Genomic DNA, 27732 nt, shown 5'->3' with positions numbered 1-27732 from the left:
CTACAATAGAAGGCGAAGGTACCGCCAATCAGCAGAGTCGTTAGTAAATGCGTTCCAGTGGTAAAGTGCCGTGCGCTCCAGCACTGGTGTAGACGGTGCTGCTGTCCAAGAATGGATTCCGGGCCAGAGGAGCTGATGCCGCGGTTGCTGCCGGTGGGGGACTGTGATCTCTCGGAAGATTATGACCCTGCAGTGCCGCCCAGGACCCCTCAGGAGTATCTGAGGCGGGTGCAGTAAGTAGCCCCACTCTAGTATGGTTGGGGATGCCTGCTGACAGTGATACCTACCGTGTGTGACCAGCTTCCATCTGATGCCATCACGTTGTGTATAGCCTGCAGGTCTTTCTCCCACCACACTGCTGTCAGTGCTTTGTATGCAGATACAGTGCCTGGTTGTCCACAGCACTCGCCAGGAGGTGGCTGTGGACATAAGCTGGGTTCTGATAAAGGCTGCTATACACTGGCTGATTTTTACACACATTGCTTGAAATATTTCGTCCAGAATTTGGCAGAAAATATAAAAGCAAAGCAAACTCTTTCCTACTGTCCAATACAGCACAAAATGCTGTTGAAGTCTGTCCAGTGTGGCTAAACATCAATGTTTTGTGCTGTATTAGGCAGCAAAAAAGAACAACTTGCTTTGCTTGTTCTATCACAAATTGGTGCCAGTGTAGTTGGCGCCAGTCTACTTTAGGGGACCCAATTTGAAACCTAGGGAACATTTCTTCAATCACAGTATGAAGTGTTGTGATTTGCTGAATTGTGGTGTCTTATCTGAAACCTAGAGGTTGGAGAGGGTGCTGTCCACCCTATCATCTTAGTACATATATGTCAAACTCTGACCCTAAGGGCCTTTAAATTGGTACCCCCTGAACCCCCCCCCCCTCCCCCAGTGGTTCCCCACTTTGCATTATGTTTGGCCCACTCTAGACCATCAGGGAAACTATTGGAGGTGAAGCCCTAGAACACCAGGGAAGCCATATGGGGAGGTAGGGGGAAAGCACTAAACACTATGGAACTGTATAGAGGAAGGTGGGGGCCACTAGATGTCAGGAAAATGTATAGGGGAGGAACGATCACTAGACACTAGGGAACTGTATAGGGAAGGGAGGAGGACCACTAGACACTGGGGAACTGTATGTTCTTGCTAGGTTCATTTAAACTATCACCCTGTGGAGTTATATCATGGTAGTCGCTGTCCTCAGATGTAGCATTTTGTTTGCCGTGGGATAACACCACCACGTGTCAAACAATGACACGTGTTGTGTTACCAAACACTGTCATGATTCTACTGCACAAAATTCCATCTGAAAGGTGCTCACGGGCAGCAGCCAGGAGGCTGAACTGGCAAACATTGTGCAGTTCAACCGTCTGTGAAAAAGAGGCTTAATTTGTGACCAGCAGCACACAGATTATTCCTCTGGTCTCTGTTCCTGTAAACATCAGTGTAAAGGCTCAGTAACGCCAGATGTGTACCTGAGAAGTTACTTAACACATTTATCAGCTTACTGGAAACACAGCTGACGGGCTAGATTTCAGGACACCTATTTACCATGTGATTTGGGCCTTAAAATAATCAGCTGCAGTTTTGAGTGATGTGGAGCCTGCATTGCACTGGGTAGGAATGCCATGCACCACTCTATTTTCCAAGACCTCTACTCTAAATTGGGAATTGAAGTTTAAGGTGTCTAAATATGGATTGATTTCTTTTTTTAAAACTCTTCTTTAAACAATTAATTTGAAACTGTTGATTTAAAGTTACACCTTACCACAAATTTGAACGCACATGCACACACACGTAGCTGCGCTCTAAGGGCTGGTTCAGATGGACGTTTGAACCAGCTGGACGTGGCACCCTTGCATCTTGTTCCAAATGCTTTTTGCAAACTAGCATAAAAAGCTTTCGTCTGCTTTTGCCAGTGCTACCCAGTGTGCAGCGTTTTTCATCCCTGCAGAGGTACGCAGAAGCGTGGCGGTAAATGATCTTGGTGGCAACATGTTGTTAAGTTCTGGGCAGACAGTGGAAATCAGGCTCAAAACGCAGTGTTTGCACAAACTCCATTTAGCAATCACACCGACAGCTGTCCATCTAAATGGACCGTTAACCAACGAGCGCCAAGGCCATTGTGTACTGTCACAGAACTGTCCATGTGAATCAGCCCTAAACAGTTCATTTCTGCCTCTAGGCTTCTGAGATTGCCCTGCTTACTATATACAGCAGGGTGGGGCAGGGAGGCATCCATTGCTAGAAGAATACACAGCAGGGGATATTTCAAGAATAGGACATCACATTGAAAACAAAAGATACATTTGTAATCTGGTTTCTTTACTTTTGTTTGCTGTAGGATTGAAGCTGCACGATGCCCAGATGTAGTAATTGCTCAAATAGATCCCAAAAAACTACGAAAGAAGCAAACTGTCAGCATAGCAGTGAGTAAAACTTTGTGTGCCATTTATGTCGACTATTCAAATATATTCATTTTTGCCCTTGTAAGCTACTACTTTCAGAGATGCTAGTTTGACACATTTGCAGCTAGAAACTCAGTGAAGGATTGAATATAACCCTGTAATGAGAGGTTTTTAAAGTGGCAGTACAGAGTGTCCAGTTAAAGTGGACCTGGAGGATGGGGGGGGGGGGGATAGAGTTGGATACCTTATCCAGTAGTGGGAAGCTACTGGATAGTCCAGTGACTTCCGGGATCCTTTGTCCAGCCCACAGTTCCAGTGTGGGTTCCCTCTTATCTCGGCATGGGTCGAATATGTCTCTTTGTCCATGAGTGGCTGCGTGTGAGCGCATTTGGACTGCACATGTACAAGTAAGCCAAGCTGAAAATAAAAACCATGTTAAACTTTTACAGTATACAGTCACATGCTACAGGAGTTTGAAGACTGGGTGGTCCTGCATGATGGCTGCGGCCTGGGACTAACAGAGAGTGATTACCCTTTTTGCAGAATGGGGTACGCTTCTAAAAGAGGCGTGACACCGTGTGTGACATCGTATATTGTGATTGGTCTGAGGTTATGAGCATACCAAGGATTCAGTGAGATCATACTAATATTAGCCGGCATAGACTACAAACATAGTTTAAGCTCACAGAACTGCTGTGGTCCAGATCCCGAACATTGTAGGTCACGATTTATACACCGGACCTACATCTTGTGTACTGCCACCTATCAACTCATGGACTTCCCGGTTAAGCGAATGATGTGGAGGAGAGTGCATGTGCAGACCAGTCCATTTTAGGCATTTTAGGGGTCTCTCCTCACTACAGTGTGTTTTTAGTGTAAGGGTGGAAAGGCACTCAGAGGCTACCAGTTTGGCTACATGTATTTATGGAAGGTTATAAATATGTTTTGTATATTGTGAGAGCACTGTATGATTTGCATTGTCGTTACCAGTTCCTGCCAATTGTAGATGGCTTAGTTTATATTCTAAGAGGGTAATGCAGTGGTACATTATGTACAAACGATCATGTGCAAGTAAGGTCTGCATGTCCAGAAGAATGAAGTGCTCCTGGATCCATTCTTTTTGATGAAGTATTCTGACTTTTGATCATATTTGTATTAATGTCCACTAGCCACTCTGCTTATTTTAGACATTAAGAATGATCTGCTCATTAGTGTGTTTTCTCTATCACACCACAGCTATCAGGATGCCAGCCTGCCCCTGAAGGGTACTCGCCAAGTCTGCGGTGGCAGCAACAACAGGTGGCCCAGTTCTCTGTTGTTCGGCAGGTAAACGACCAGCGCAATATGCTAGCTCTGTGCTCATCTGGAAGCTTGTCTCAGTGCGCATCTTTCTCTGCTGTGTGTTCCTAATTTCTTGTTAACCACTTGCCGACCGCACACTCATAACGTGCGTCGGCAAAGTGGCAGCTGCAGGACCAGCGACGCAGTACTGCGTCGCCAGCTGCAGCCTAATTAATCAGGAAGCAGCCGCTCGTACGAGCGGCTGCTTCCTGTCAAATCACGGCGGGGGGCTCCGTGAATAGCCTGCGGGCCGCCGATGGCGGCTCGCAGGCTAGATGTAAACACAAGCGGAAATAATCCGCTTTGTTTACATTTGTACGGCGCTGCTGCGCAGCAGCGCCGTAAGGCAGATCGGCGATCCCCGGCCAATCAGCGGCCGGGGATCGCCGCCATGTGACAGGGGACGTCCTGTCACTGGCTGCACAGGACGGATAGCATCCCGTGCAGCCCGGATCTCCAGGGGAGGCAGCAGGTAGGAGAGGGAGGGGGGAATTTCGCCGCGGAGGGGGGCTTTGAGGTGCCCCCCCCCCCCCCCGCCACCCACAGCAGGCAGGAGAGATCAGACCCCCCCAGCACATCATCCCCATAGGGGGGAAAAAAGGGGGGCAATCTGATCTCCCTGCCTGCACCCTGATCTGTGCTGGGGGCTGCAGAGCCCACCCAGCACAGATCAATCAAACCAGCGCTGGTCCTTAAGGGTGGGTAAAGGGTGGGTCCTCAAGTGGTTAAACTCTCCTAGAGTATAGAAGGCACAAATGGCACAGAATGCATGAAGAAGTAGCGAGAGGCATTTTGTCACATGCTTAAAGTGTACCTGATATAAAACAAATGCAAGCATTTATACTTATATGGGGCTTCCTCCAGCCTCTTGTAGACAATGTGCTCCCTCGCTGTCCTCCCAGGCTGCTCCGTTGTCCCCCAGTTAGCTCACTGCGCATGTGTGCGCCCGACCCGTGTGCGCCCCCCCCCCCCAACTGCACTTCTGTGGCTGGAGCATTCTGCGCAGGTGCAGTTCGCTAAGGCACAAACACAGGGACAAAAACAAGGCACACCAAGATCCCCAATAGTGTAATATGTACTGGTGAATGGTTACTAGATAGAGTAAAAATTAATACTCACAAACCAGGGTTACCATTAGGCAACCACTGTAAAGGCAGGTGGGGAGATTTTTCTGACCCCACTCAGCAATAAGAAGTCGCTCTCTGTAGATGAGAAAAAGGGGGTTCAACCCTCCACCCAGGGTGGACTCAGTATTATGCAGGCGAACTGAGGCGCCAAAAAGATAAAAGGAAGCTAAATGAGCTTAAAAACCAAATTCTTGGTAAATAGAGGAGGTAGTGGTGGACTTGCCTCCTCCAAGTAGACACAAAACAACTGTAGTAAAGACAGTCAATATAGTTTATTTATGAACTCCAAATGTGCAACGCGTTTCGCAGGTTTGAACCCGCTTCATCAGGCAACAACAGAGCAATAGCATATGTGGTCAGTAGAAGAGACAGGCACCTCTGGGATCAGAGTTGTACAGGCTGTTTTGTGGTCCTGGGCCATATGCTGAACAATCCCAGGTGTATAATAAGAAAATCTTATATCTCTACCTATATTTAATGTATCTTCATGCTGTTTTGTTTTTTTAGAGTCTCAACAAGCACAGAAGTCACTGGAAATCCCAACCTTTAGATAGCAATGTTACAATGGTGAGTAAGTTACTATGTAGAGGGCCACCGTCTTGGCTGCTACAGGGAGTGTCTTTTTTGCAGGACCTTGTGGCTACGTTCAGTGGTGTGTTACAATGCAGCATAACAGCCACTGAACACACCTTGCCACGCTGCAGTGCCCCACCTATGCAACGTTCACAGTGTGGCAGGTACAATGTGTTATAATGGCATTCGCCATCCCAACGCAGTGCATGCGGTGCATTGCCACAAAACAAGCACGTTAATAAACTGTTCTAAGTCTGGCTGAAAAGAAAAATGGCACTAAAATCCAACAGCAGAGCTTCTGCCTGGCCAGCAACTTCCTCTTTCCTGGCAATAAGAGCAGGAGTAACACGGTACTTGTAATAGGACTTAACCACTTCCTGAAAAATGGAAGTTTTTAAACAGCCTGTTTTGTGCATCATTAGTGCAAATAACAAAGTGCACGTACACATTTAAACCCTCAGCCTACTGTAAAAAGTGGTTAACATAACAAACTAACTTTTTAGTAGTGGGAGTTTTTTTTAATCCCTTTTTAAAATCACAAGTCGCCTGACCAGTATCAAATGTAAACCAACATTCCTGGTCAAAAAGCTTGTATTAGTACAATGTCCACATAATTGTTAACATTACTTACTGCAGTAGATCTACGTCCCGCAGGACATCCTATGAAGTCCCTAAGGATGTAGATCCTCGTCTACTGCGGTGGATGGCCGCTGCGTTCCCATGGGGGTATTTATCGCCGCCCGTTACAGGGGAGATCTGTGAATGGGAAGGCAGTTCCTATTCATTGATCTAAGTCCCTGTGTCAGTGATTGCCCACATCAATGAGATGCCTGCATCGTAACTAAGAAAGTAACTCGTCCACCCATTATTTCACGTTCGTGAACTTATAGTACACTAATAGGAAATAATGTGCAAGGACATCTTGTGGCCAAATAGTAAAATTACACCTACATACATTTATTTTAAGACCTACACTTAAAATTAACTCCTCCTTACCCCCCCCCCCCCCCACACACACACACACACACACACTCACACACAGTACCCAAATACATTTTTTTTGCATTTAAAAAATAATAATAATAATTAAAAAATACATAATTACTTTAGGGACTGAACATTTTAAATATGCAGGTCAATAGGGTATATTACTGTTATTTTTAACATTATGGGCCTGTAATTAGTGATGGATGCAAAACTGAAAAAATGCAGCTTTATTTCCAAATAAAGTATTGGCGCCATACATTGTACTAGGGAAATATTTTAAATGTTGCAATTACTGGGTAAATGTGTGGCTTTTATCCACAGTAGAACATTTTATTTTAAAATAAAAAAAAAATGGCTGAAATGAACTTTTTTTTTTTTTTCTCATACATATATACGCTTTTTATGTTTACACTTTTAGCCAAGCATAGAGGATGAAGAAAGTTGGAAAAAGTTTTGCCTCGGTGAGAAGTTATATTCTGATTTGGCTGCTGCCTTTAACGCTGAAAACCAAAACCCAGGTATCGACTATATTAAGGTAAGCCTCGTCAGTGGTGTGTACACTTTCATCCACAATGTACAGTCAGCAGTGTGTAGGCTGGTTGGCATATTTTGTTCTATAAGAAATCAATGTAGTTAAAATGGTTTGTTTTAAACTTACTGAAGTCAAACATTTTTTCTTTCATAGCACAAATAAGAAATGTATTATAAGTACACATATGGGCATTTTGGTGGGTGGAAGACACCTTTCTGTAAGGTAAAGCTCTGAGTGTCTGGACAGAGCACTGCTTCTGTTATCAGTAGTACCGTATTTTTCGCCGTATAAGACGCACTTTTTCTTCCCCAAAATGTTGGGGGAAAAGTGGGTGTGTCTTATGCGGCGAAGGTACGGATTTCGGGATGCAGAGGTGCGCAGGGAAGCAGTATATACATTACCTGCTCCTGCCGCCGCGCTCCTGGCTACAATCCTGGCTCCCCGATCCTCTTCTTCCATCTACCGCTGCCCGCTGCTGCCCCCGCCGAACATCGCTGGCCGGTCTTAATTAGCCGCATGGATACGCTATCAGCACACCACGTGCCGGGGTCACGCATGCCGCCGAACGCTGGCCGGTCCTAATTAGCCGCGCAGGGATACACTATCAGCACACCACGTGCGCCGGGGTCACACATACGCATGTGTGACCCGGCGCACGCTGATAGCGTATCCCTGCGCAGCTAATTAGGACCGGCCAGCGTTGTTCGCGGCATGCGTGACCCCGGCACGTGGTGTGCTGATAGCGTATCCATGCGGCTAAGACCGGCCAGCGATGTTCGGCGGGGGCAGCAGCGGGCAGCGGTAGATGGAAGAAGAGGATCGGGGAGCCAGGAGCGCGGCGGCAGGAGCAGGTAATGTATGTGTACTCACGCTGCCTGCACAGGGGGACACCGGCACTGGAGGACACACGGACAACAGGGGGCCACAGGCACAGGGGACGCTGCCACAACAGGGGGGCACTGCCACAACAGGGGGACGGGGGACACTGGCACAGGGGGACACGGCAGGCAGAACAGGGGGACACGGCAGGCAGAACAGGGGGACACAGCAGGCAGAACAGGGGGACACAGCAGGCAGAACAGGGGGACACAGCAGGCACAGTGGGACACAGCAGGCACAGGGAGACACAGCACAGGACCAGCATAGGGGGACACAGGAACAGCCAATCACTACACTGACCACATAGAGGAACATAGGCAGGCAGGCAACATGGGAACTACCAATCATAACACTGTCCCCTTATGTGGTGTAATAGTATGTAATGTAACTGGAAAGGGGGGGTAAAAAGTCCTTAAGACACACCTGCATCATAGACACACCTAGGTTTAGTTATTTTTTTTCTTTTTTTTCCTGATTTTTGCCCTCTAAATCTGGGTGCGTCTTATATGCCGGAGCGTCTTATACGGCGAAAAATATGGTATTTTTAGGTTATCACATGAAAATAACCTGACACGCACCTCCTTGTAAGCTCTATTTAGCCCTACATAATATGTCTCATTGTGTCTCTAAGAAATACACTATTTTGTGGATAGAGGCAGCTTTTAATGGGCTAAATGTTTATAAATTTAAGTGAGTGCAAAAAATCAAGTTGCAAGAGTTTCTTGAAACTACAATGCCTTGTGCAACCAATGCAACTTTTAGTCCGATTAACGGTCGAATCAATAATTTCTGACAGGTCCTATTTGATATCTGATCGTTTTTCTGATCAATTTTCCACTCACTTGTATATAAAATCAATCAGAAAAATGATCGGAAAACAGGTCAGACCTGTCAGAAATTATTCAACCTTCGATCTGATGGGAAATTGCATTGTGTGAACCAGGCATAATGCTAGGTACACGCCATAAAATTTTCTATTGGGAAAACAAAATCTATCTGGCAGGTAAATCTTAACAGAAAATTTGTATGGTGTGAACCAGGCATAAAGCATGTTTGAGCCAATTCCAGACAACGTTTTCCTAGTTCTGTGTAGACACTTTATCTGAGGTTGTTGTTGTTTTATCTGAACCTTAAAGCGGACCCAAACCAAACTTTTTTTTTTTAATTACAAATATTTAGTTGCAGCACTCTGACACATAGAAAGATAAATAAACACTCCTTCAAGTCTATGAGCATTTCAGTGCATGCTTTTCACCCTTCTCTTTTCATAACTAGGATTATACTGGGGGCAGCCATTATTAATTCCTCCATTGCCAGACGCCAACTACTTCACCAGTTTGCCGGATTTTGTCCCGGCAATTTGAAAGGAAGGGATGGGTTCCTCCAATAAATGTAAAATATTTTATATTTGTCATCATGCAGCTGAAAAAAGGCTGCTATTTATTATTATAATTTAGAAAATAGATTTTATTTCTGAAGTCTTGTATTTTTAATTTGGGTCCACTTTAACTGATGTCAATCCCTTTCAAAGTCCCTGGAGCAAAGCCTCGTGCACATACTAGGTAATCTTTTTGGCACCGTCTTGATCAAGAATCTAGCATGTGTACAGCTGCCCTTTGGCGTTTAGTGATCTCTCCCAGATCACTGAATGACGAGCCACTCCGTTATGGACACATTACGGGGCCCATACACTCAGCCGATTTTCTGATCGATCATAATTGGTCGATTGCAAATCAGTTGACCGGCCGATTTCGATTAATTTCAATCGATCTGGCAGGGTGGAAAATCTAGGTCGATCTGTTGAGATTGCTTATACTTTTGCATTGGCCCTAATGGAAATCTGATGGCAAAAAAATGCCATCAGATCGATTTTTCAATAGATTTCAAACTGAAATCTATTGGAATTCAATCCTAGTAAAAAATGTTCCTAAGCACATCAGATAGATAAGAAATCTATCTGATGATCTATCTGCTGCTAATCTAATGAGTGTATGGCCTTAGCCAACTGAAGCCATTCACCACATTGTCCCTGCCTGCACAGTGCTTATACCCCGCAGTGTCTCTCTAAAGAGAATAGCAACAATCTAGCATGTGTATAAAGGAGTTCTCTTGTATTTTTAAAAAAATCTAAAACTGTCACTTACCTATATAAAGCCTTAATAAATTATGATTGGCCAATCACTGACCAATTTTATCACCTCCCATGTAGCATGAGGGTCAACCGGTATTAAGTGCTAAGAACAAATTGTGTAGGTAAACCCTCATACTACATGGAGGTGTTTAAATTGGTCAGTGATTGGCCAATCCTAATTTAAAGTGTGTACCAGGCTTTAGACTTTAATCTACTCATTAAATCCTCTGTCCTGGTACAGCTTGATAAAGGTTATGACCCAGTGTTTGCTGCTAAACTATTCAGTAAAGCACACACAGGTTTGTGTATTTAATTTATTATTGCAAATTACTGTATGTAAACCCTACATTTAATTAACCAATTCACGACCGCTGTATATACAATCGGCGGCCGGGAAGTGGACCCCGCAAGGACCGCCGTATTGACAAATGGCGGCGGTCCTTGTAGGGGCATGGGCGGAGCGATCGCGTCATCAGTGACGCGATCCTCCGCCGGGAGTCGGAAGCCCGGCATTTTGCCTCTGCTCGCCGGCCACTTAGCAGAGCCGGCGAGCGGAGGAATCCGTAAAAGCAACCAATCAGGATGTATAAGGCACTTTGTTAGGTAAACAAAGTGCCTTATACGTGCTTCCTCCTTCGCCTCGTGGTCTCATTGTTGCAGAGACCACTAGCGAGGAGGAACCACTTCGTAAGTAACTCAGCACACTGTTGTTTTTGCCCTCAGCCTCCCTGATCACCCACCCCAGGCCTCATACCCCCCCTGATCACCCCAGCAGACCCCTGCCTAGCACCCTTGCACCCCTGCAAAACCCCCACCCCCCCCCCCCCCACCTGCCACTAACTAGCGACGCTGCCCCTTAGTTTAGGTCCCTAACTGCCTCCTAGTCACCCCTGATCCCCCCCCCCCCCTACCTTTAGATCACCCCCAGACCCCATCCCAGACTACCCCCCTGTATACTGTATACATCTGTATACAGCTACCTTACCCTCTGATCACCTGTCTATCACCTGTCCATCACCCCTCAGCACCCCCACCCATCAGAGCAGACCCTAACTGCCCCGCGGGGGTAACCGATCACCTGCCCAGGCCCTCGATTGCCCTCATACCCCCCTCCTGATTACATCTCCTGCTCTTTGTTTACATCTGTCCTCCCCAGCGATCACTAACTGATCTGCGATCAGTAACCCCCTGTGTCTGCCTCTCATCAGATCAGGACTCAGTCTGCCCCGTGCGGGCTCCTGATCAACCCCCCCACCCCCTCAAATTGCCCTCAGACCCCCCCCCCCCTAATCACCGTCCAAGTGCATTGTATTTGACTGTGCTGCGCTTGTATTCGATTGTGCTGCGATTGTATTTGATTGTCCCGTGATCTGCTTCGATTGTCCCGTGATTGTTTGATTGCCTCTGAGACCCCACTTCCCACCAACCCCCACCCTACCACCACCCCCCACCCCCCATCACCTTCCGAGTGCATCAGATTTGATTATGCTGCGCTTGTATTCGATTGTGCTGCGATTGTATTTGATTGTCCCGTGATCGGCTTCGATTGTCCCGTGATTGTTTGATTGCCTCTGAGACCCCGCTTCCCACCAACCCCACCCCACCACCACCCCCCATCACCTTCCGAGTGCATCAGATTTGATTGTGCTGCGCTTGTATTCGATTGTGCTGCGATTGTATTTGATTGTCCCGTGATCGGCTTCGATTGTCCCGTGATTGTTTGATTGCCTCTGAGACCCCACTTCCCGCCACACCCAACCCCCCCCCCCCCCCCACCACACCCAACCCCACCCTCCCCCCACCACCCCCCCCCCACCACCCCCCCCACCACACCAACCCTCCCCTCCCCCCCCCCCCCCCCCCCCCCCCCCACCACACCCAACCACCACCTTCCGAGTGCATCAGATTTGCTTGTGCTGTGATTGGAGTTGATTGTGCTGTAATTGTATTTGATTGTCCCGTGATTGTTTGATTGCCTCTGAGACCCCACTTCCCACCAACCCCAATACCTCTCAAATACTCCCTTTTTGCTAGGTAGGTGCTCTTTTTTTTTTCTGGGTAGTCTCGGAGGAAAACCCCATAAATTTAGCAATCCACAATGGCAAGAAGGGGGCTTTCCGATGACGAGGTATACAGGTACATGGACCAGTCGGATGAGTTCTTTTGGGAAGAATCATTCGTCGAATCTTCCGGGTCCGAATTTCAACCTGTAGAAAGCAGTGGTTCCCTGACCGAAAGTAATGATGAGGCTATGGTCCCGGGTAGAGCCAGGCGTACCAGACCCCAAGTCGTTAGACCGCAGGTGGCAGCAGGGTGGTGCTAGCGCTGTTGATAGTTTTCTTGGTGAGGCAGGCACCAGCAGCGCAGCATCTCCTGGACTTGGTACCAGTACTTCTGTAGACCCTGGCGAAGTGGTGAGCGTCAGCATGGAAGTTGAAACTGGTACGGTGGCAAGTGCAGTAGTACCCCCGTCGCAGCCACCAAGAAGAAGACGGGCCTGTAGTACCCATAGACTCCCAGAGGTGCTGGCACAACCAGATTGGCAATCCCCTGATTCCGCCGCACCCGTAGTGCCCCCTTTCACTGCCCAGTCTGGAGTCCAGGTGGCGACAGCTCATCTAGGAACGGCCCTAGACTTTTTGCAGCTGTTCATCACCCAGGTTCTCTTGGACTTAATTGTGGTTGAGACCAACCGTAAAGCCACACAATTCATCACCAAGCACCCGGAGAGCATGTATGCCCAGCCTTTCGGGTGGAAACCAGTCCAAGTTTCCGACATTAAAATCTTTTTGGCCCTTATCCTTCACTTGGGACTAATGAAACAGAATGTATTGCGGGCGTATTGGTCTACGAACCCAGTACATCATGTTCCCTTGTACCCTGCTGCCATGTCCAGGACACGATTTGAGTCCATCCTGCGCTTCCTGCACTTCAACGACGACGAAACCTGTCATGAAAGGGGAGACCCTGCTTATGACCGGCTCCACAAAATTCGGCCCCTCATAGACCACCTGTCCTCAACATTTGCAGATGCTTATATCCCTGAACAGAACATCTGCGTAGACGAGTCCCTCTTACGCTTTACCGGGCGCCTTGGCATCAAACAGTACATCCCAAGCAAGCGTGCCCGGTATGGGGTGAAACTGTATAAGCTCTGTGAAAGGGCCACAGGCTATACATGTCGTTTTAGGGTCTATGAGGGAAAAGACTCAAAATTGGAGCCGGTCGGATGCCCTGACTACCTGGGGAGCAGTGGAAAGGTTGTGTGGGACTTGGTGTCACCCTTGTTCCGGAAGGGGTACCATCTTTTTGTGGACAATTATTACACAAGTGTGGCCCTCTTTCAGCACTTAAAGTTAGAAGGAATCCGATGCTGTGGCACTGCGCGGCCTAGTCGCCAGGGCTTCCCCCAACGGCTCATTACCACCAGACTTGAACGGGGGCAGAGGGCCGCCTTGCGTACTGAAGACCTGCTCTCGGTGAAATGGAGGGACAAGAGGGACGTTTACTTTCTGTCCACCATTCACACAGACACGACAGTCCAAATTCAACGGGCAACTAAGGTCATTGTAAAGCCCCTTGTCGTCCACGAATATAATGTCAACATGGGAGGGGTGGACTTCAATGACCAGAGGTTAGCGCCCTATTTAATTACCTGGAAAACAAGACGCTGGTATAAGAAAGTGTCTTTTTATCTGATTCAATTGGCAGTTTACAACAGCTTTGTTCTCTACAGTAAGGCTAGGAGAACTGGATCTTTCCTCCAATTTCAGGAACAGATCATTCTGGACATCCTGTATCCAGGAGGTGCCAGACCCCCCCCCCCCCAGATGCAACTAGCCGACTGCATGGTAGGCATTACGCCTATCAGATTCCGTGTGCCCTAGGTCAACGCATCCGAAGAAAACGTTGTCGTGTCTGCAGCAGGACTGGAGGAAGGAATGACACCAATTTTTATTGTCCCCGCTGTCCTGACCAGCCTGGCCTATGCGTAGGGCCGTGTTTTGAGAGGTACCACGAGCAGGTACACTATTAGAACCTAGGGAACTCCAGACACAGGAGTAGGCACACACTCAGTGGTCTTTTGCACATTGTCGCAGGGAGAGGAGAGGTAAGCTTGAAAACCAAACGGGTAAGCATAAAAGTCGGAAGAAGGATCGGTTTCCATGCTTGATATTGCTGATCTGTCCTGGGTTGGCGATATAAGACGGCATGTTTGAATTTCCCTTGAGTGTGGACACCCCCGGTTTATATGTGATTTGGGCCTATGATGATGCTTTAATGCCACACAGAGTCATCTCTATTGGCAGGCATATTGCTGTATCCTACAGGCATAATGCTGTATACTAAAGTTCTGAGGCCCAGTCACATAAGTTGGTGGCTCACCCTGAGTGCAGGGTGGCACGGGGTGTCTCTCTCCTGAGGTTATCACTGCCATTGATGTGGAGGAAGATCTGCCATTGATGTGGAGCAAGGTATGTTTGCCGTTCATTTTTCCTTTCAGCCCAGAGTGCATTACCCGTATACCCAATATAAGGAGTATAGCAGAAACTCCTAATACTGGCCATACATGTAATGATTGCAGAGACCCTAAAATGCCAGGACAGACTCCACAAATGACCCTATTTTGGAAAGAGGACACCCTAAAGTATTATGTGAGGTGCACGGTGAGTTCATAATAGATTTTAGTTTTTGTCACAAGTTAGCAGAATTTTTTTTTTATTTTTTTTTTTAACAAAGTGTCATTTTCCGTTTACTTGTGACAAAAAATAAGATTTTCAATGACCTCACCATTACCCTCATGGAATACCTTGTTGTGTATTCTTTCCAAAATGGGGTCATTTGTGGGGTTTGTTAACTGTCCTGGCAAGTGGGCGGGGTGCTAAATTGTGAGCACCCCTGTAAAGCCTAAAGGTACTCATTGGACTCTGGGCCCCTTAGCGCAGTTAGGGTGCAAAAAAGTGCCACACATGTGGTACCGCCGTACTCAGGAGAAGTAGTATAATGTGTTTTGGGGTGTATTTTTACACATACCCATGCTGGGTGGGAGAAATACCTCTGTAAATGACAATCTTTTGATTTTTTTTTTTTTACACACAATAGTCCATTTACAGAGTTATTTCTCCCACCCAGCATGGGTATGTGTAAAAATACACCCCAAAACACATTGTACTACTTCTCCCGAGTACGGCGATACCACATGTGTGGCACTTTTTTGCACCCTAACTGTGCTAAGGGGCTCAAAGTCCAATGAGTACCTTTAGGATTTCACAGGTCATTTTGCGGAATTTGATTTCCAGACTACTCCTCACGGTTTAGGGCCCCTAAAATGCCAGGGCAGTATAGGAACCCCACAAATGACCCCATTTTAGAAAGAAGACACCCCAAGGTATTCCGTTAGGAGTATGGTGAGTTCATAGAAAATTTTATTTTTTGTCACAAGTTAGTGGAAAATGACACTTTGTGAAAAAAACAATAAAAATCAATTTTCCGCTAACTTGTGACAAAAAATAAAAGAAATCAAATTCCGCAAAATGACCTGTGAAATCCTAAAGGTACTCATTGGACTTTGGGCCCCTTAGCACAGTTAGGGTGCAAAAAAGTGCCACACATGTGGTATCGCCGTACTCGGGAGAAGTAGTATAATGTGTTTTGGGGTGTATTTTTACACATACCCATGCTGGGTGGGAGAAATAACTCTGTAAATGGACAATTGTGTGTTAAAAAAAAAAAAAAAAAATTAAAAAATTGTCATTTACAGAGGTATTTCTCCCACCCAGCATGGGTATGTGTAAAAACACACCCCAAAACACATTATACTACTTCTCCTGAGTAGGGCAATACCACATGTGCAGCCTAACTGCGCTAAGGGGTCCAAAGTCCAATGAGCACCTTTAGGCTTTACAGGGGTGCTTACAATTTAGCACCCCCCAAAATGTCAGGACAGTAAACACACCCCACAAATGACCCCATTTTGGAAAGTAGACCCTTCAAGGTATTCAGAGAGGGGCATGGTGAGTCCGTGGCAGATTTCATTTTTTTTTTTGTCGCAAGTTAGAAGAAATGGAAACTTTTTTTTTTTTTTTGTTGTTGTTGTTGTCACAAAGTGTCATTTTCCGCTTACTTGTGACAAAAAATATCTTCTATGAACTCACTATGCCTCTCAGTGAATACTTTGGGATGTCTTCTTTCCAAAATGGGGTCATTTGGGGGGTATTTATACTATCCTGGAATTCTAGCCCCTCATGAAACATGACAGGGGGTCAGAAAAGTCATAGATGCTTGAAAATGGGAAAATTCACTTTTTGCACCATAGTTTGTAAACGCTATAACTTTTACCCAAACCAATAAATATACACTGAATGTTTTTTTTTTTTTTATCCAAAACATGTTTGTCCACATTTTTCGCGCTGCATGTATACAGAAATTTTACTTTATTTGAAAAATGTCAGCACAGAAAGTTAAAAAAATCATTTTTTTGCCAAAATTCATGTCTTTTTTGCTGAATATAATAAAAAGTAAAAATCGCAGGAGCAATCAAATAGCACCAAAAGAAAGCTTTATTAGTGACAAGAAAAGGAGCCAAAATTCATTTAGGTGGTAGGTTGTATGAGCGAGCAATAAACCGTGAAAGCTGCAGTGGTCTGAATGGAAAAAAAGTGGCCGGTCCTTAAAGGGTAGAAAGCCCTAGGTCCTCAAGTGGTTAAAAATAGTAAAGTGTGTTTACCAATGTTACATCATCGCTCCTTCTGATACTCTGTAAACATTTGGGAACTGAGGAAACCAGTTTTGAAAATGTAGGTCTGCTTTTGTTGGTTAGTACTTCAGGTTGCTGTGGGAACTTGTTCTTTTTATGTTTCTGCAGTTAACAATGGGCAGTGGCAAGTGTGTTTCATCTGGTTTTCCCCCCAAATAGCTCTAGATTGTGGGCAGGACATATGACTGTGCAAAGGACATTACATTGGGTGCCTCACTGAGGGGACAGTGTGTGACATTAATTGTTCCATGCACTCTATAATTTTATAATTTGAATACCTGAGTGCCACAGCAGTGCCACTTGGCCCACCTCTGCTCAGCAATGGGTGCTGCCCTGTTACTTTTGTCTGAGGGAAAATGCTGTCTGTCAGCAGTGGAACCAGGCCCATATCCAGCTTCTGTACTCTGGCTGCAGTTCCCTTCTGCTAAGTGAGAGAACATAGCTGATCAGGAGAAAACCTTCGTTGCTGTTGCTGCTGCTGGAAAAGTGTTAATTCAGGCTCTAACTCTCATTGTTTACTTTAGGCTCCCTCACTGGGAAGCCTCCAGACTTCTGTTACCTAAGGAAGGTGGTGATTGACAAATCATCACAAGGTGAGTGGGGAGGAGGTTAAAAGGTCCAGCCACTGCTGTCCACATGTACAGACTTGATAGAAGTAGGAAAAGCTGGAATAACTAATAAATAGGGCTGCACTTAGGCCTCTCGCACACTACATGCAATTCCGATTAATTCTTCTTTTTTCTTTATACGATCCAATTTTTTAATTCCGATTTTTAAGAAAGTACTGCAGTGCTTGTTTGTTTTTTTTTAATCGGAATTTATAAAAAAATTGGAATCGCATGTAGTGTGCAAGAGGCCTTAAAGTGACACTGAAGTGAAAAAAAAAACCCACTTATAATGAATTGTATGTGTAGTATGGATAATTCATAGAACATTCGTAGCAAAGTAAATATTCTCATATTTTTATTTTAAGTTATACAGCTTTTTTTTCTTTGCATCATTCTTTAACCACTTTACCCCCAGCGGTACGGATACCTGACGCCGCTGTCCGCGCTCGTGCACGCCGCCGCCCACTCGCCCGGAGATCAATGAACGGGAAAAACCTTTCCCGTTTGTTGATCTCTGCCCCCCGCAATGATCAGCTGCTTCTACGAGAAGCAGCGATCATTGTGAGAAAATAAGTTTCCCAGCCTCCTAACCCTTCCTGCAAGCGTACAGGAAGTCTTCCTGCAAGCGTACTTCCTGTACGCTTGCAGGTCGCATAAACAAAAAAAGTTACTGTGGCCATCTTGTGGCCAAATAGTAAAACTACACCCTAAAGCATTTTTCATATACAAATACATTGTAGCCAGCCGATGTTACAGCATCACTCCATAGTATCGCTTGGGCATTGATGTCTCCTAGCATGTTATGTTTTCTATAGAGATTGGCTAAATTATAGCTTGGCACAGAGAGCTCTCCACCAATTGAAAGTGTACTGGAAACATTGTGTGTATTGGAGAGTGTTTGTTTAAGGCCTGGAACCCACTAGGAGGGATTTTTTTTTTTTTTTTTCCCTGAGCGTTTTGCGATTTGAAAACTCTCTTGATCCCACTTGAGCAGTTTGATTTTATAAAAATCCCCCATAGCATTGCATTAGCAAGAGCGTTTCAAATCGCTAGCGATTAGAAATCGCTCCTAGTGGGTTTCTAGCCTCAAGCGGGATTGTCAGCCATAGAGTCAAATACCATTTACCTACTGCTCTGTGTTTTGTATGCAGTCTACATCCTAATACTGCATTGCAAGCATTACAATATAGTCATAAATGTTTTTGTTGTAATGACTATGTCAGTTGTAATGACTATTATGTCAGTCAGCTTGGCTCTATTTTGGTATATTGCTGGGGAGAGATAAGCTTGTCCCCCCTCCCATGTTCCTGCTCCTCACTGATTGGCTGAGGGCAGTTCAGTGTGACAGGAGGGTGAGAAGTGAAATACACCTTCTCCTATAACACCCCCCCCCCCCCCCCCACAGCATGTCTGGAGACTCTTCTGGAGTCTGTAAACACAAAACATAGATCATATTTTAGTAAAGGAAACTAGATATGGCAGTGCAGTACAGTATAGAGCTCAGTGGGGAAGAGGGTTTTCAGTGTATACACCATTTCAGGCAGAAGAAAAAAAGAGTAATGGAGGAAATTGCATCGGATTGGCTTCAGTCAAAGGCAGTACATATGGAAAATGCCTGGAACCGTTTTCTCTTTACTTACTACATAAAATTCACTGAAATCAAAACGTGGACAGTACAATGCATAAGTTATGTAAGTGGATCAAGTATTTATCTACTTATATACAGTGGTGTGAAAAACTATTTGCCCCCTTCCTGATTTCTTATTCTTTTGCATGTTTGTCACACTTAATTGTTTCTGCTCATCAAAAAACTTTAACTATTAGTCAAAGATTACATAATTGAACACAAAATGCAGTTTTAAATGATGGTTTTTATTATTTAGTGAGAAAAAAAACTCAAAATCTACATGGCCCAGTGTGAAAAAGTGATTGCCCCCCCTTGTTAAAAAAAATAACTTAACTGTGGTTTATCACACCTGAGTTCAATTTTTGTAGCCACCCCCAGGCCTGATTACTGCCACACCTGTTTCAATCAAGAAATCACTTAAATAGGAGCTATCTGACACAGAGAAGTAGACCAAAAGCACCTCAAAAGCTAGACATCATGCCAAGATTCAAAGAAATTCAGGAACAAATGACAACAAAAGTACTGTAATTGAGATCTATCAGTCTGGTAAAGGTTATAAAGCCATTTCTAAAGCTTTAGGACTCCAGCGAACCACAGTGAGAGCTATTATCCACAAATGGCAAAAACCTGGAACAGTGATGAACCTTCCCAGGAGTGGCCGGCTGACCAAAATTACCCCAAGAGCGCAGAGAAAATTCATCCGAGAGGCCACAAAAGACCCCAGGACAACATCTAAAGAACTGCAGGCCTCACTTGCCTCAATTAAGGTCAGTGTTCACGACTCCACCATAACAAAGAGACTGGGCAAAAACGGCCTGCATGGCAGATATCCAAGGCGCAAACCACTTTTAAGCAAAAAGAACATTAAGGCTCGTCTCAATTTTGCTAAAAAACATCTCAATGATTGCCAAGACTTTTGGGAAAATACCTTGTGGACCGACGAGACAAAAGTTGAACTTTTTGGAAGGTGCGTGTCCCGTTACATCTGGCGTAGAAGTAACACAGCATTTCAGCAACAGAACATCATACCAACAGTAAAATATGGTGGTGGTAGTGTGATGGTCTTGGGTTGTTTTGCTGCTTCAGGTCCTGGAAGGCTTGCTGTGATAGATGGATCCATGAATTGTACTGTCTACCAAAAATTCCTGAAGGAGAATGTCCGGCCATCTGTTCGTCAACTCAAGCTGAAGCGATCTTGGGTGCTGCAGCAGGACAATGACCCAAAAACACACCATCAAATCCACCTCTGAATGGCTGAAGAAAAACAAAATGAAAACTTTGGAGTGGCCTAGTCAAAGTCCTGACCTGAATCCTATTGAGATGTTGTGGCATGACCTTAAAAAGGCGGTTCATGCTAGAAAACCCTCAAAGCTGAATTACAACAATTCAGCAAAGATGAGTGGGCCAAAATTCCTCCAGAGCGCTGTAAAAGACTTGTTGCAAGTTATCGCAAACGCTTGATTGCAGTTATTGCTGCTGAGGGTGGCCCAACCAGTTATTAGGTTCAGGGGGCAATTTCGTTTTCACACAGGGCCATGTAGGTTTTCAGTTTTTTTTCTCACTAAATAATAAAAACCATCATTTAAAACTGCATTTTGTGTTCAATTATGTTATCTTTGACTAATAGTTAACGTTTTTTGATGAGCAGAAACATTTAAGTGTGACAAACATGCAAAAGAATAAGAAATCAGGAAGGGGGCAAATAGTTTCTCACACCACTGTATGTGTTTTTTTTTTTTTTTCCTTTTCTTTTCGTGGAATAGTATGGCTGTCTTTGCTTTCATGAATATTAACAATATCTGCTCTAACTCAGATCTGATATTTTAAGGGCTGAAGCTTCTTCCTCTATAGTAAATTTTACTGCTTTACTATTACAAATCACATTTGTATTGTATCCCAGGTTGGGTTTCCACCTTTGCTGAGTATCGTCAGTCGAATGAGCCAGGTAAGAGCAAAAGTGGTTAGTTATCTATCCACTCTTGTGGTAGAATTGTTCTATATGTATACAAAATATTTTTAATTAAAGCCGCAAGCTGTCTGTTTTTAAAAACGCAAGCAATGTGATCCACCTTTTAGTGCGAGTGCACTCGAAGGGGGCAAGGATGGCCCCTGCCTAAGAAAGCTTAGCCATCAAACTGACATTTCCATCCGTTCTCGTTTTAAAACTAATTTTAGTCTGGAAGTATTAAGAATGTTGATTGTTGCATTTGAACAATGTATGTAGTAGGCAGCCATGGCAGGTTGTTTAAAATATTCCCTCCACTTAAAGTAAATGGGAAGTGGGGGAGGGGAACAGATACTTGCCTATGGAGAGGTAAGGCTCTGGATCCTATAGAGCTTTCCCTTTCCTCTCTTGCTCCCCTCGTTCCAGCGCTATCACCACCATTGTCTACATTGGTCCAGCTGGTGGAATACACATCTGGTGGGCCCCTGGCAAAGCATCGGAAGCACTTGAGCGCTACAGAAGACCGATGGCTCCATACTGCACATGGGAGAACGTGTATGCGTAGTACGGAGCCACCTGTCTTCAAAAGCACTTGGGGACACAAGTATATATGCAGCCTTGGGAGGCTTCCAAAGCAAACGGAGGTGATAATGCTAGAATGAGAGGAATGAGAGAGCACAGGGAAGGTTATATAGGATCCAGAGCAGCGGTAACTCTGTTAGGCCCGTCAGCTGCTGCTTTGTGTCAGCTGGGCCCTTGCTAGGCATTGGCAGTGCAGTGGGGCTCATCACATGGAGTCACATCTGAGCGCAGACACGTCTCGATGCAGATTCTTGCTGCCGGGTTCCTGCACTGGCTGTCAAATGCTGCCACGTGGGGCTTCAAATGCTGCATTGAGTTATGGCCGATGGCTAGTAAATGGAAGGATAAAGTGCATGGTGTGTGCAGTCCAGCCTCCTGTGTGAAAGAGGCCTTCTCCTTCCCAGCATGTGAATAAAGCAGGGGGTGGTGCTGTGTAGCCATAGGTGATGTTCTCCAGCCCAGTCTAATCTGTGAAGGTAGTTCAAGTAAATCATTGGAGATATTTTTCTTGTTTTTGAAGGCAACAGTTACAAGCGTGTTGGAGTACCTGGTGAACTGGTTTGAAGAGAGAGATTTTACTCCAGAGTTGGTAAGTGTCCTATTTATATATAGTATATTGTTCTTGTAGCCTCATTTGTTTCTTTGATATCTGCTTTCGTTCCTGTCTTCTCAGGGTCGGTGGTTGTACGCCTTGCTTGCCTGCTTAGAGAAACCACTTATGCCAGAGGCTCACTCCCTCATCCGGCAGCTAGCACGCAGGTGCTCCCAAATCAGAGCAGGGGTGGTATGTATAGCATGATTTGGCATTCTATCTCTCTATTAAACAAAAAGTTTGCCTTCTTAAAACAGAAGGTACTTGCGATAATTCAGGTTGGAGTGAGCATATGATGTCTCCAACAATGGATCACTACTGAATATTCAAATCATCCTGTGTTGTCCCTGAAAGCTAACCACACTTCCAGAACCGCTGGAATGCAATGACCTCAGCTTATTAATTTTACAGAGCGACACTGATCCAACATTCATGCAGACTATTTCAGATTGGTTGATTCTCATCAATGCATGGCAAGGACTAATGTGGCTGTATGGAGTAGGACTGGTTTCAAGTCGAGGAAGGTGCCTGCTGTGCAATGCCGCAATGAGAATGTTAGCAAACTTATGGCGCTTGCAATGCCATTGGGTGCCGAAATTTAGTGTCACTGCCGCTAACCAGGTGCCTCCCGGTGCTGAAATTTAACTTCCTTGCCGCATATCGCAACCATTATAAAAGATGCTATTTACAGCAAAGAAGGCAATTTTTTTTTTGTTTTTCTTTTTAGCAGGTGCCGCTTTCTTTGCTGCAAATCGCGGCTTTTACAATGGGTGCCTATGGCAGTGCACTTTTTTTCTGTAAGAGCTCCTGCACCCTTTTTTCAGGTGTCACATCTAACAGATGTGTACCAACTTGGCTTATTCCAGCCACATACTGCCGGATTTCCATCTGATAAGCTGAAGGAACTAACCTTGTATGCAGCCTACTGAAGAAAATGAAACTTGAATTGCAATACTTACTAATATTCTAACATTTAGTTACCATAGAGATTCTTCACTTTACATTAAGTTAATAGTAATCACCCACAAAGCTGATTTGCCAACTAGCTGACAGTGTGGGGCCAATAGAAGTCACTTTTTTTTTTTTTAAGGTAAAAAATGTATTCACACTTATGCCCAATGCTTGCGTCATCCTGAAGCTTCCATCAGGATCTCCTCCTCCAGCTTAAGGAGGCAGGTCACCATATCGCTGCAGAGTTCTGGCCAGTGACGCACACCACTCGCCCCTCTCACCATCTCCGACTGAAGGGACAACATGAGTGTTGGCTGTACACCTGTGCATATGCCACCAGACTGAACAACCGAGAGATGCCTCTCTGATCGAATCTGATCAGAGAGGGATCTGTTGCCTACCCACGCACTGCAGACCGATATCCGGGAAGTCTATTGGAAATTGTCCTAGTGCTGCCATTATGATCGAATCGGCCAGATATCACACATGCACGCACGCACGTCACTGGTACTTCTAGGACAATCCCTTTTGGGCTAACAACACCCATCCATTGTTGTTTGAATTGATTAATGTGAATGGGTTATAATTGGGTGATGAATTAACTTTACTGATGCTATAAATGATCACATCTAATAGTCTGTATGCGTTTTTTTTTTTTTGGGGGGGGGGGGGGGGGGATGATTACAGTGAATTTGTTCTGGAAATTTGAAATGATGGTCTTTGTTCTCTGCAGGAACACAAGGAAGATGAGAGAGTGTCTGCTCTCAACTTGCTCATCTGTCTTGTTGGAAGGTAAATATTAATTTGCCATGTAAAGTAACTGTAGACATAAGCCAGGATTTATGCATCCTAAAGGTCTGAATATTGGAGGACATATCTTGTACTTTTTCTGATCCTGAGGCGAAGGGATTTCTATATGCCATGTTAAAAGGAAATAAATATGTCAGCCTCCATATCCCTCTCACCTCGGGTTCCCTTTAAAATATATATTGTGTAAATGCTGGAATTCTCTCATAATGTAAGTGTGTTTATAGTTTTTGCACAATTCATCCTTTATTTCCATGTAGTATTGTAGTCTTAAGCTATGTATCCCTTTAAAAAAAAAAAAAAAAAAAATGTAAGCGTCGAGCGGTCGTTTCCGCAATATTGTGACGTAGGAACAGGCGCACAATCACATGACCATCGCGCGGCGATAACAACCATCACGGCGGATCGGATATTTCAGATCTCTTGAAGTCTTGTTCGTATCGAACATGTAATGGCGCGTGACGTCGTGCATACCCACCTGCAGGAAGAGGCGTCGCTGAACAATCAAGGGGATGTCGCTGGCCCCGTTGGGTGGCGAGTACGGAGCTTTAGCCCAAGTGGAGAAATGAGGCAAAATGTTTAACACAGCTAAACTGCAATCACCTGATCCCTATGCAAAAGAGCATCGCCACTCTTTACAAGCTAAACCCTAACCCTGCCTCTTGAGATGTGTACACACACAATTAGGGCTGGAACCCACAAGAGCGTTTTTTTGAGCATTTTGGCAGCGCTGCGATACGCTAGCGTTTTGCCAAAACGCTCAGCTGATGTTAATGGATGGGGCAACTTCCACAGGAGCGTTTGCGTTTCCCAGAAACGCAAACGCAGGACATGCAGCATTTTGGGAGCGTTAGCGCTTCAATGTAAAGTATTGAAACGCTAGCAGAAACGCTCAGCAAAACCTTAAACTGAGCGGTTTTGCTAGCGTTTTGCGGTTCAGCACACTGTAACAAAATTAAAAATAATTCACAGGACCAATCAGGATAAAAACGCAAAACGCTACACAACCGCTGAGCAAAAAAATACAATGTTGCAAAACGCGACCGAAAACGCGCATGAATCCGCTTGCAAACCGCTCAGACAAAACTCTAGCGGTAGCGTTTTGCGTTTGCTGTTTTCAGTGGGTTCCAGGCCTTACGGTCACCCACAGGGTTTGGGATGGGGCTGGGCTCTGTACAGACATGTTGCTAGCCTATAGGCTAGCTAAGTGTTCTGTTGCTATGGAGGACTGACGCTCTGCACACGATAGAGTGGCATGAAATATGAGGGGGTAAGGAGGGAGGACAGTGGTGCATGTAGTCCAGATATCTCTCACATACACATCAGAGGGAGATTGGGGGGCTGCTGTAAACCTCTTAAGCTGGCCATACACTAGGCCGATTACCCGCCGATTGACAGCAGATTCGAACACTGGGATCGAATCTGCTGTCAAATCGTTCACGCAACACGCTAATTTTCGATCTATTTCGGCCCGAAATAGATCGGTCTCGTCAATCACGCCGTGCAGAAAGTTACCGGCGATCGCCGCGGGTAAGAAGCACATCACTAGCGGCGTACGACCGACGCAGGTATACATTACCTGAAGCCTGGACCCGGGCATCTTCTCCGCATCGGCTCCCGGCTGGCATCTTCTCCGCATCAGCTTCCGCATCCCGGCATCCGGCATAACTTCCTGTGTCACTGCAGTGACAGCGGAAGTACAAATAGAGGGCGCTCTATTTGAACTTCCGCTGTCACTGGAGTGACAGAAAGTTATGCCGGATGCCGGGATGCGGAAGCTGATGCGGAGAAGATTCCTGCCGGGAGCCAATGCAGGGAAGATGCCCGGGACCAGGCTTCAGGTAATGTATGCGGGGGCCCGGGGGCGACAGCGGCAGCTCAGCAGTTGGTGAATCTGTTTCAGGCTGAAATCGATTCACAATCTGTTTGCAGTAAAGGCAGCCATACGATCCCTCTCTGATCAGATTCGATCAGAGAGGGATCTATCTGTTGGTCGAATCTGATGGCAAATCGACCAGAGTATGGCTACCTTTAGAGTTTTAGCTGAATGGCTGCCTCAGCTGAGAACCATCTAGAATGTGTACAAGGCATTACTTTTAACATTCCGGATGCGACCTTGTTAGTCAATAATTGACCAGGACTGAACTTGCAAAAGGACAGGGCTTTGCTCATTATTGCAAAAAGTTTAGTTGCCCACATAGAATGTGTCTAAATATCCAGAGGCTCACAAAATATAGCATATATCTGAGAATATATCGTGTGTATGTATGGTCTATGTGGTGCATATTCTTTGCAAAAGGGATCAAATTAACGTTTGTCAATGTGACTTTTTCACTTTGAAATCCTGCACACTGACTTTTTTCTTGAAACTTATCACAAGCACATCGTATTTCAACACCTCTGGCCGCTGCCTTCCAGGCATCAACTGAGTATGAAGCAATCGGGAACAAACTTCAAAGGTGGCAAAACAGGACAGGCTGCTTTTGGAGAAAAATTCAGTGCAAGTCTACCACTCCCAATTCATTTTAAATGCAGGGTATCACTGCTCTCATTCAAACCTTCATTCATAGTGCTTCAGAGATGCAGCTCAAGATGAATATAAGCTCAAAGTGTAAAATATGGTTACAGTGATGTGAATGCATTAAACGCCCCTTTTTTATTTTTTGTGTAGGTACTTTGAGCAGCGAGACCTGGCAGATTGTGGTGATCCTTCATGAAGTAGTAAGACTTCCTGCCCTCTCCTCCCCATGCACACAGCAATACCTGTCCCATCAAAACCAGTCACCCTCCATTATGTGGTACATCCACCATCTTTTCTTTTAAGACCTTGACTTTCGGAAGGGAAGTGGCCGTACAAAACCTCTGTTGCTGATGCAGTGCCATGAAGGGCTACACGGCATGACGGATCTGATGGGCAGCAGTGCGAAAGGAGCCTGGTGCTGAGACTCAAGTGTGGACTTCACCCTTTTCCCCTTATCCCTTATAAATGGCCAAAGTTTGTGAGCTTTAAGTGCCTAAAGGGCTTTGGAAACCATTACATGAATCTGTTGTTTCTGTCCCTTTTTTTTTAAAGAGCCCGTTCCCAGCCAGCAGGACCTGCATGGTTTCCCTGCTGGGACTGTTGTGGTTAAAGCAGCCTGTAGCATGGAAAACTGTGACACTGCTAATTCTATGGATGTCTGTCTGTTTGTATGGGTCTGTTTTCTTCTTGTATCGTGCATTTGATGTCCTGCCTCTGTACACAGTTATGGAGTTTGGATTATTTTACATATGCAAGAACACAGAATATCTGTAGCTGGGTATAATGATTTACTTCGAAAAATGGTCTTCCTTTCATCATCCAGAGCTACTTTCATGTGCTTCCTAAATGATACTGTACCACGCCTGTCCTCTCTGAACTCCTTGGTCTTGGATCGTTGTGTTTCTGTTGCAGGCTTAAAGTGCACCTGTATTTATATAATCCATTGCCCCTTTCCTCTCCCCAGAAGTAGAGGTTGGTGTTTGTTCTTCTAGCCAGGTAGCAGGATGCGGTTAGATGCCTGGGCATGCATTTAGAATCAGGGATCTCAGGAAAGGTAACCGAGAATCATGACAGAGGAGGGTGTAGCAGCAGTAAAGGCTTTATTTCCTATAGGTTTCATGCTGTGCAAACACTCCTCAGCCTCTAAATGCAACCAGCGACTATCAGTTGGGGGATTTTGATGGGACAATCAGTAGAGGTGCACTTTGCAGAATTTTTTTTTTTTTTTTTTTTTATTTAACATCCCCCCTATTGTTAAGTCAGAGGCAGTACCAGAATCCATGGTTTATTTTTACAAAATGTGGTTTGTTTTTCTGTACATAGTTTGTTTTTCTTTTTTAATTAAAATGTTTTTGTCTTAAGAA

The 27732-nt window shown here is 45.2% G+C and overlaps 1 protein-coding gene across 1 annotated transcript; it reads left to right on the top strand.

The window, feature by feature from the left end:
• On the top strand, window positions 1-27732 carry GEMIN2 (gem nuclear organelle associated protein 2). The gene is made up of 10 exons (XM_068251686.1): window positions 1-233; window positions 2345-2429; window positions 3645-3734; window positions 5384-5443; window positions 6855-6971; window positions 20871-20915; window positions 22018-22086; window positions 22171-22281; window positions 23774-23832; window positions 26519-27732. Exons 1-10 carry the CDS (start codon window positions 112-114, stop codon window positions 26562-26564), a joined length of 804 nt encoding a protein of 267 aa, XP_068107787.1. The 5' UTR covers window positions 1-111; the 3' UTR covers window positions 26565-27732.

This window comes from Hyperolius riggenbachi, chromosome 9 (genome assembly GCF_040937935.1).
Source record: "Hyperolius riggenbachi isolate aHypRig1 chromosome 9, aHypRig1.pri, whole genome shotgun sequence".
Taxonomy (NCBI): domain Eukaryota; kingdom Metazoa; phylum Chordata; class Amphibia; order Anura; family Hyperoliidae; genus Hyperolius; species Hyperolius riggenbachi.
Note: the sequence above shows the minus strand (reverse complement) of the source record. Positions and strands in the feature narration are given on the sequence as shown.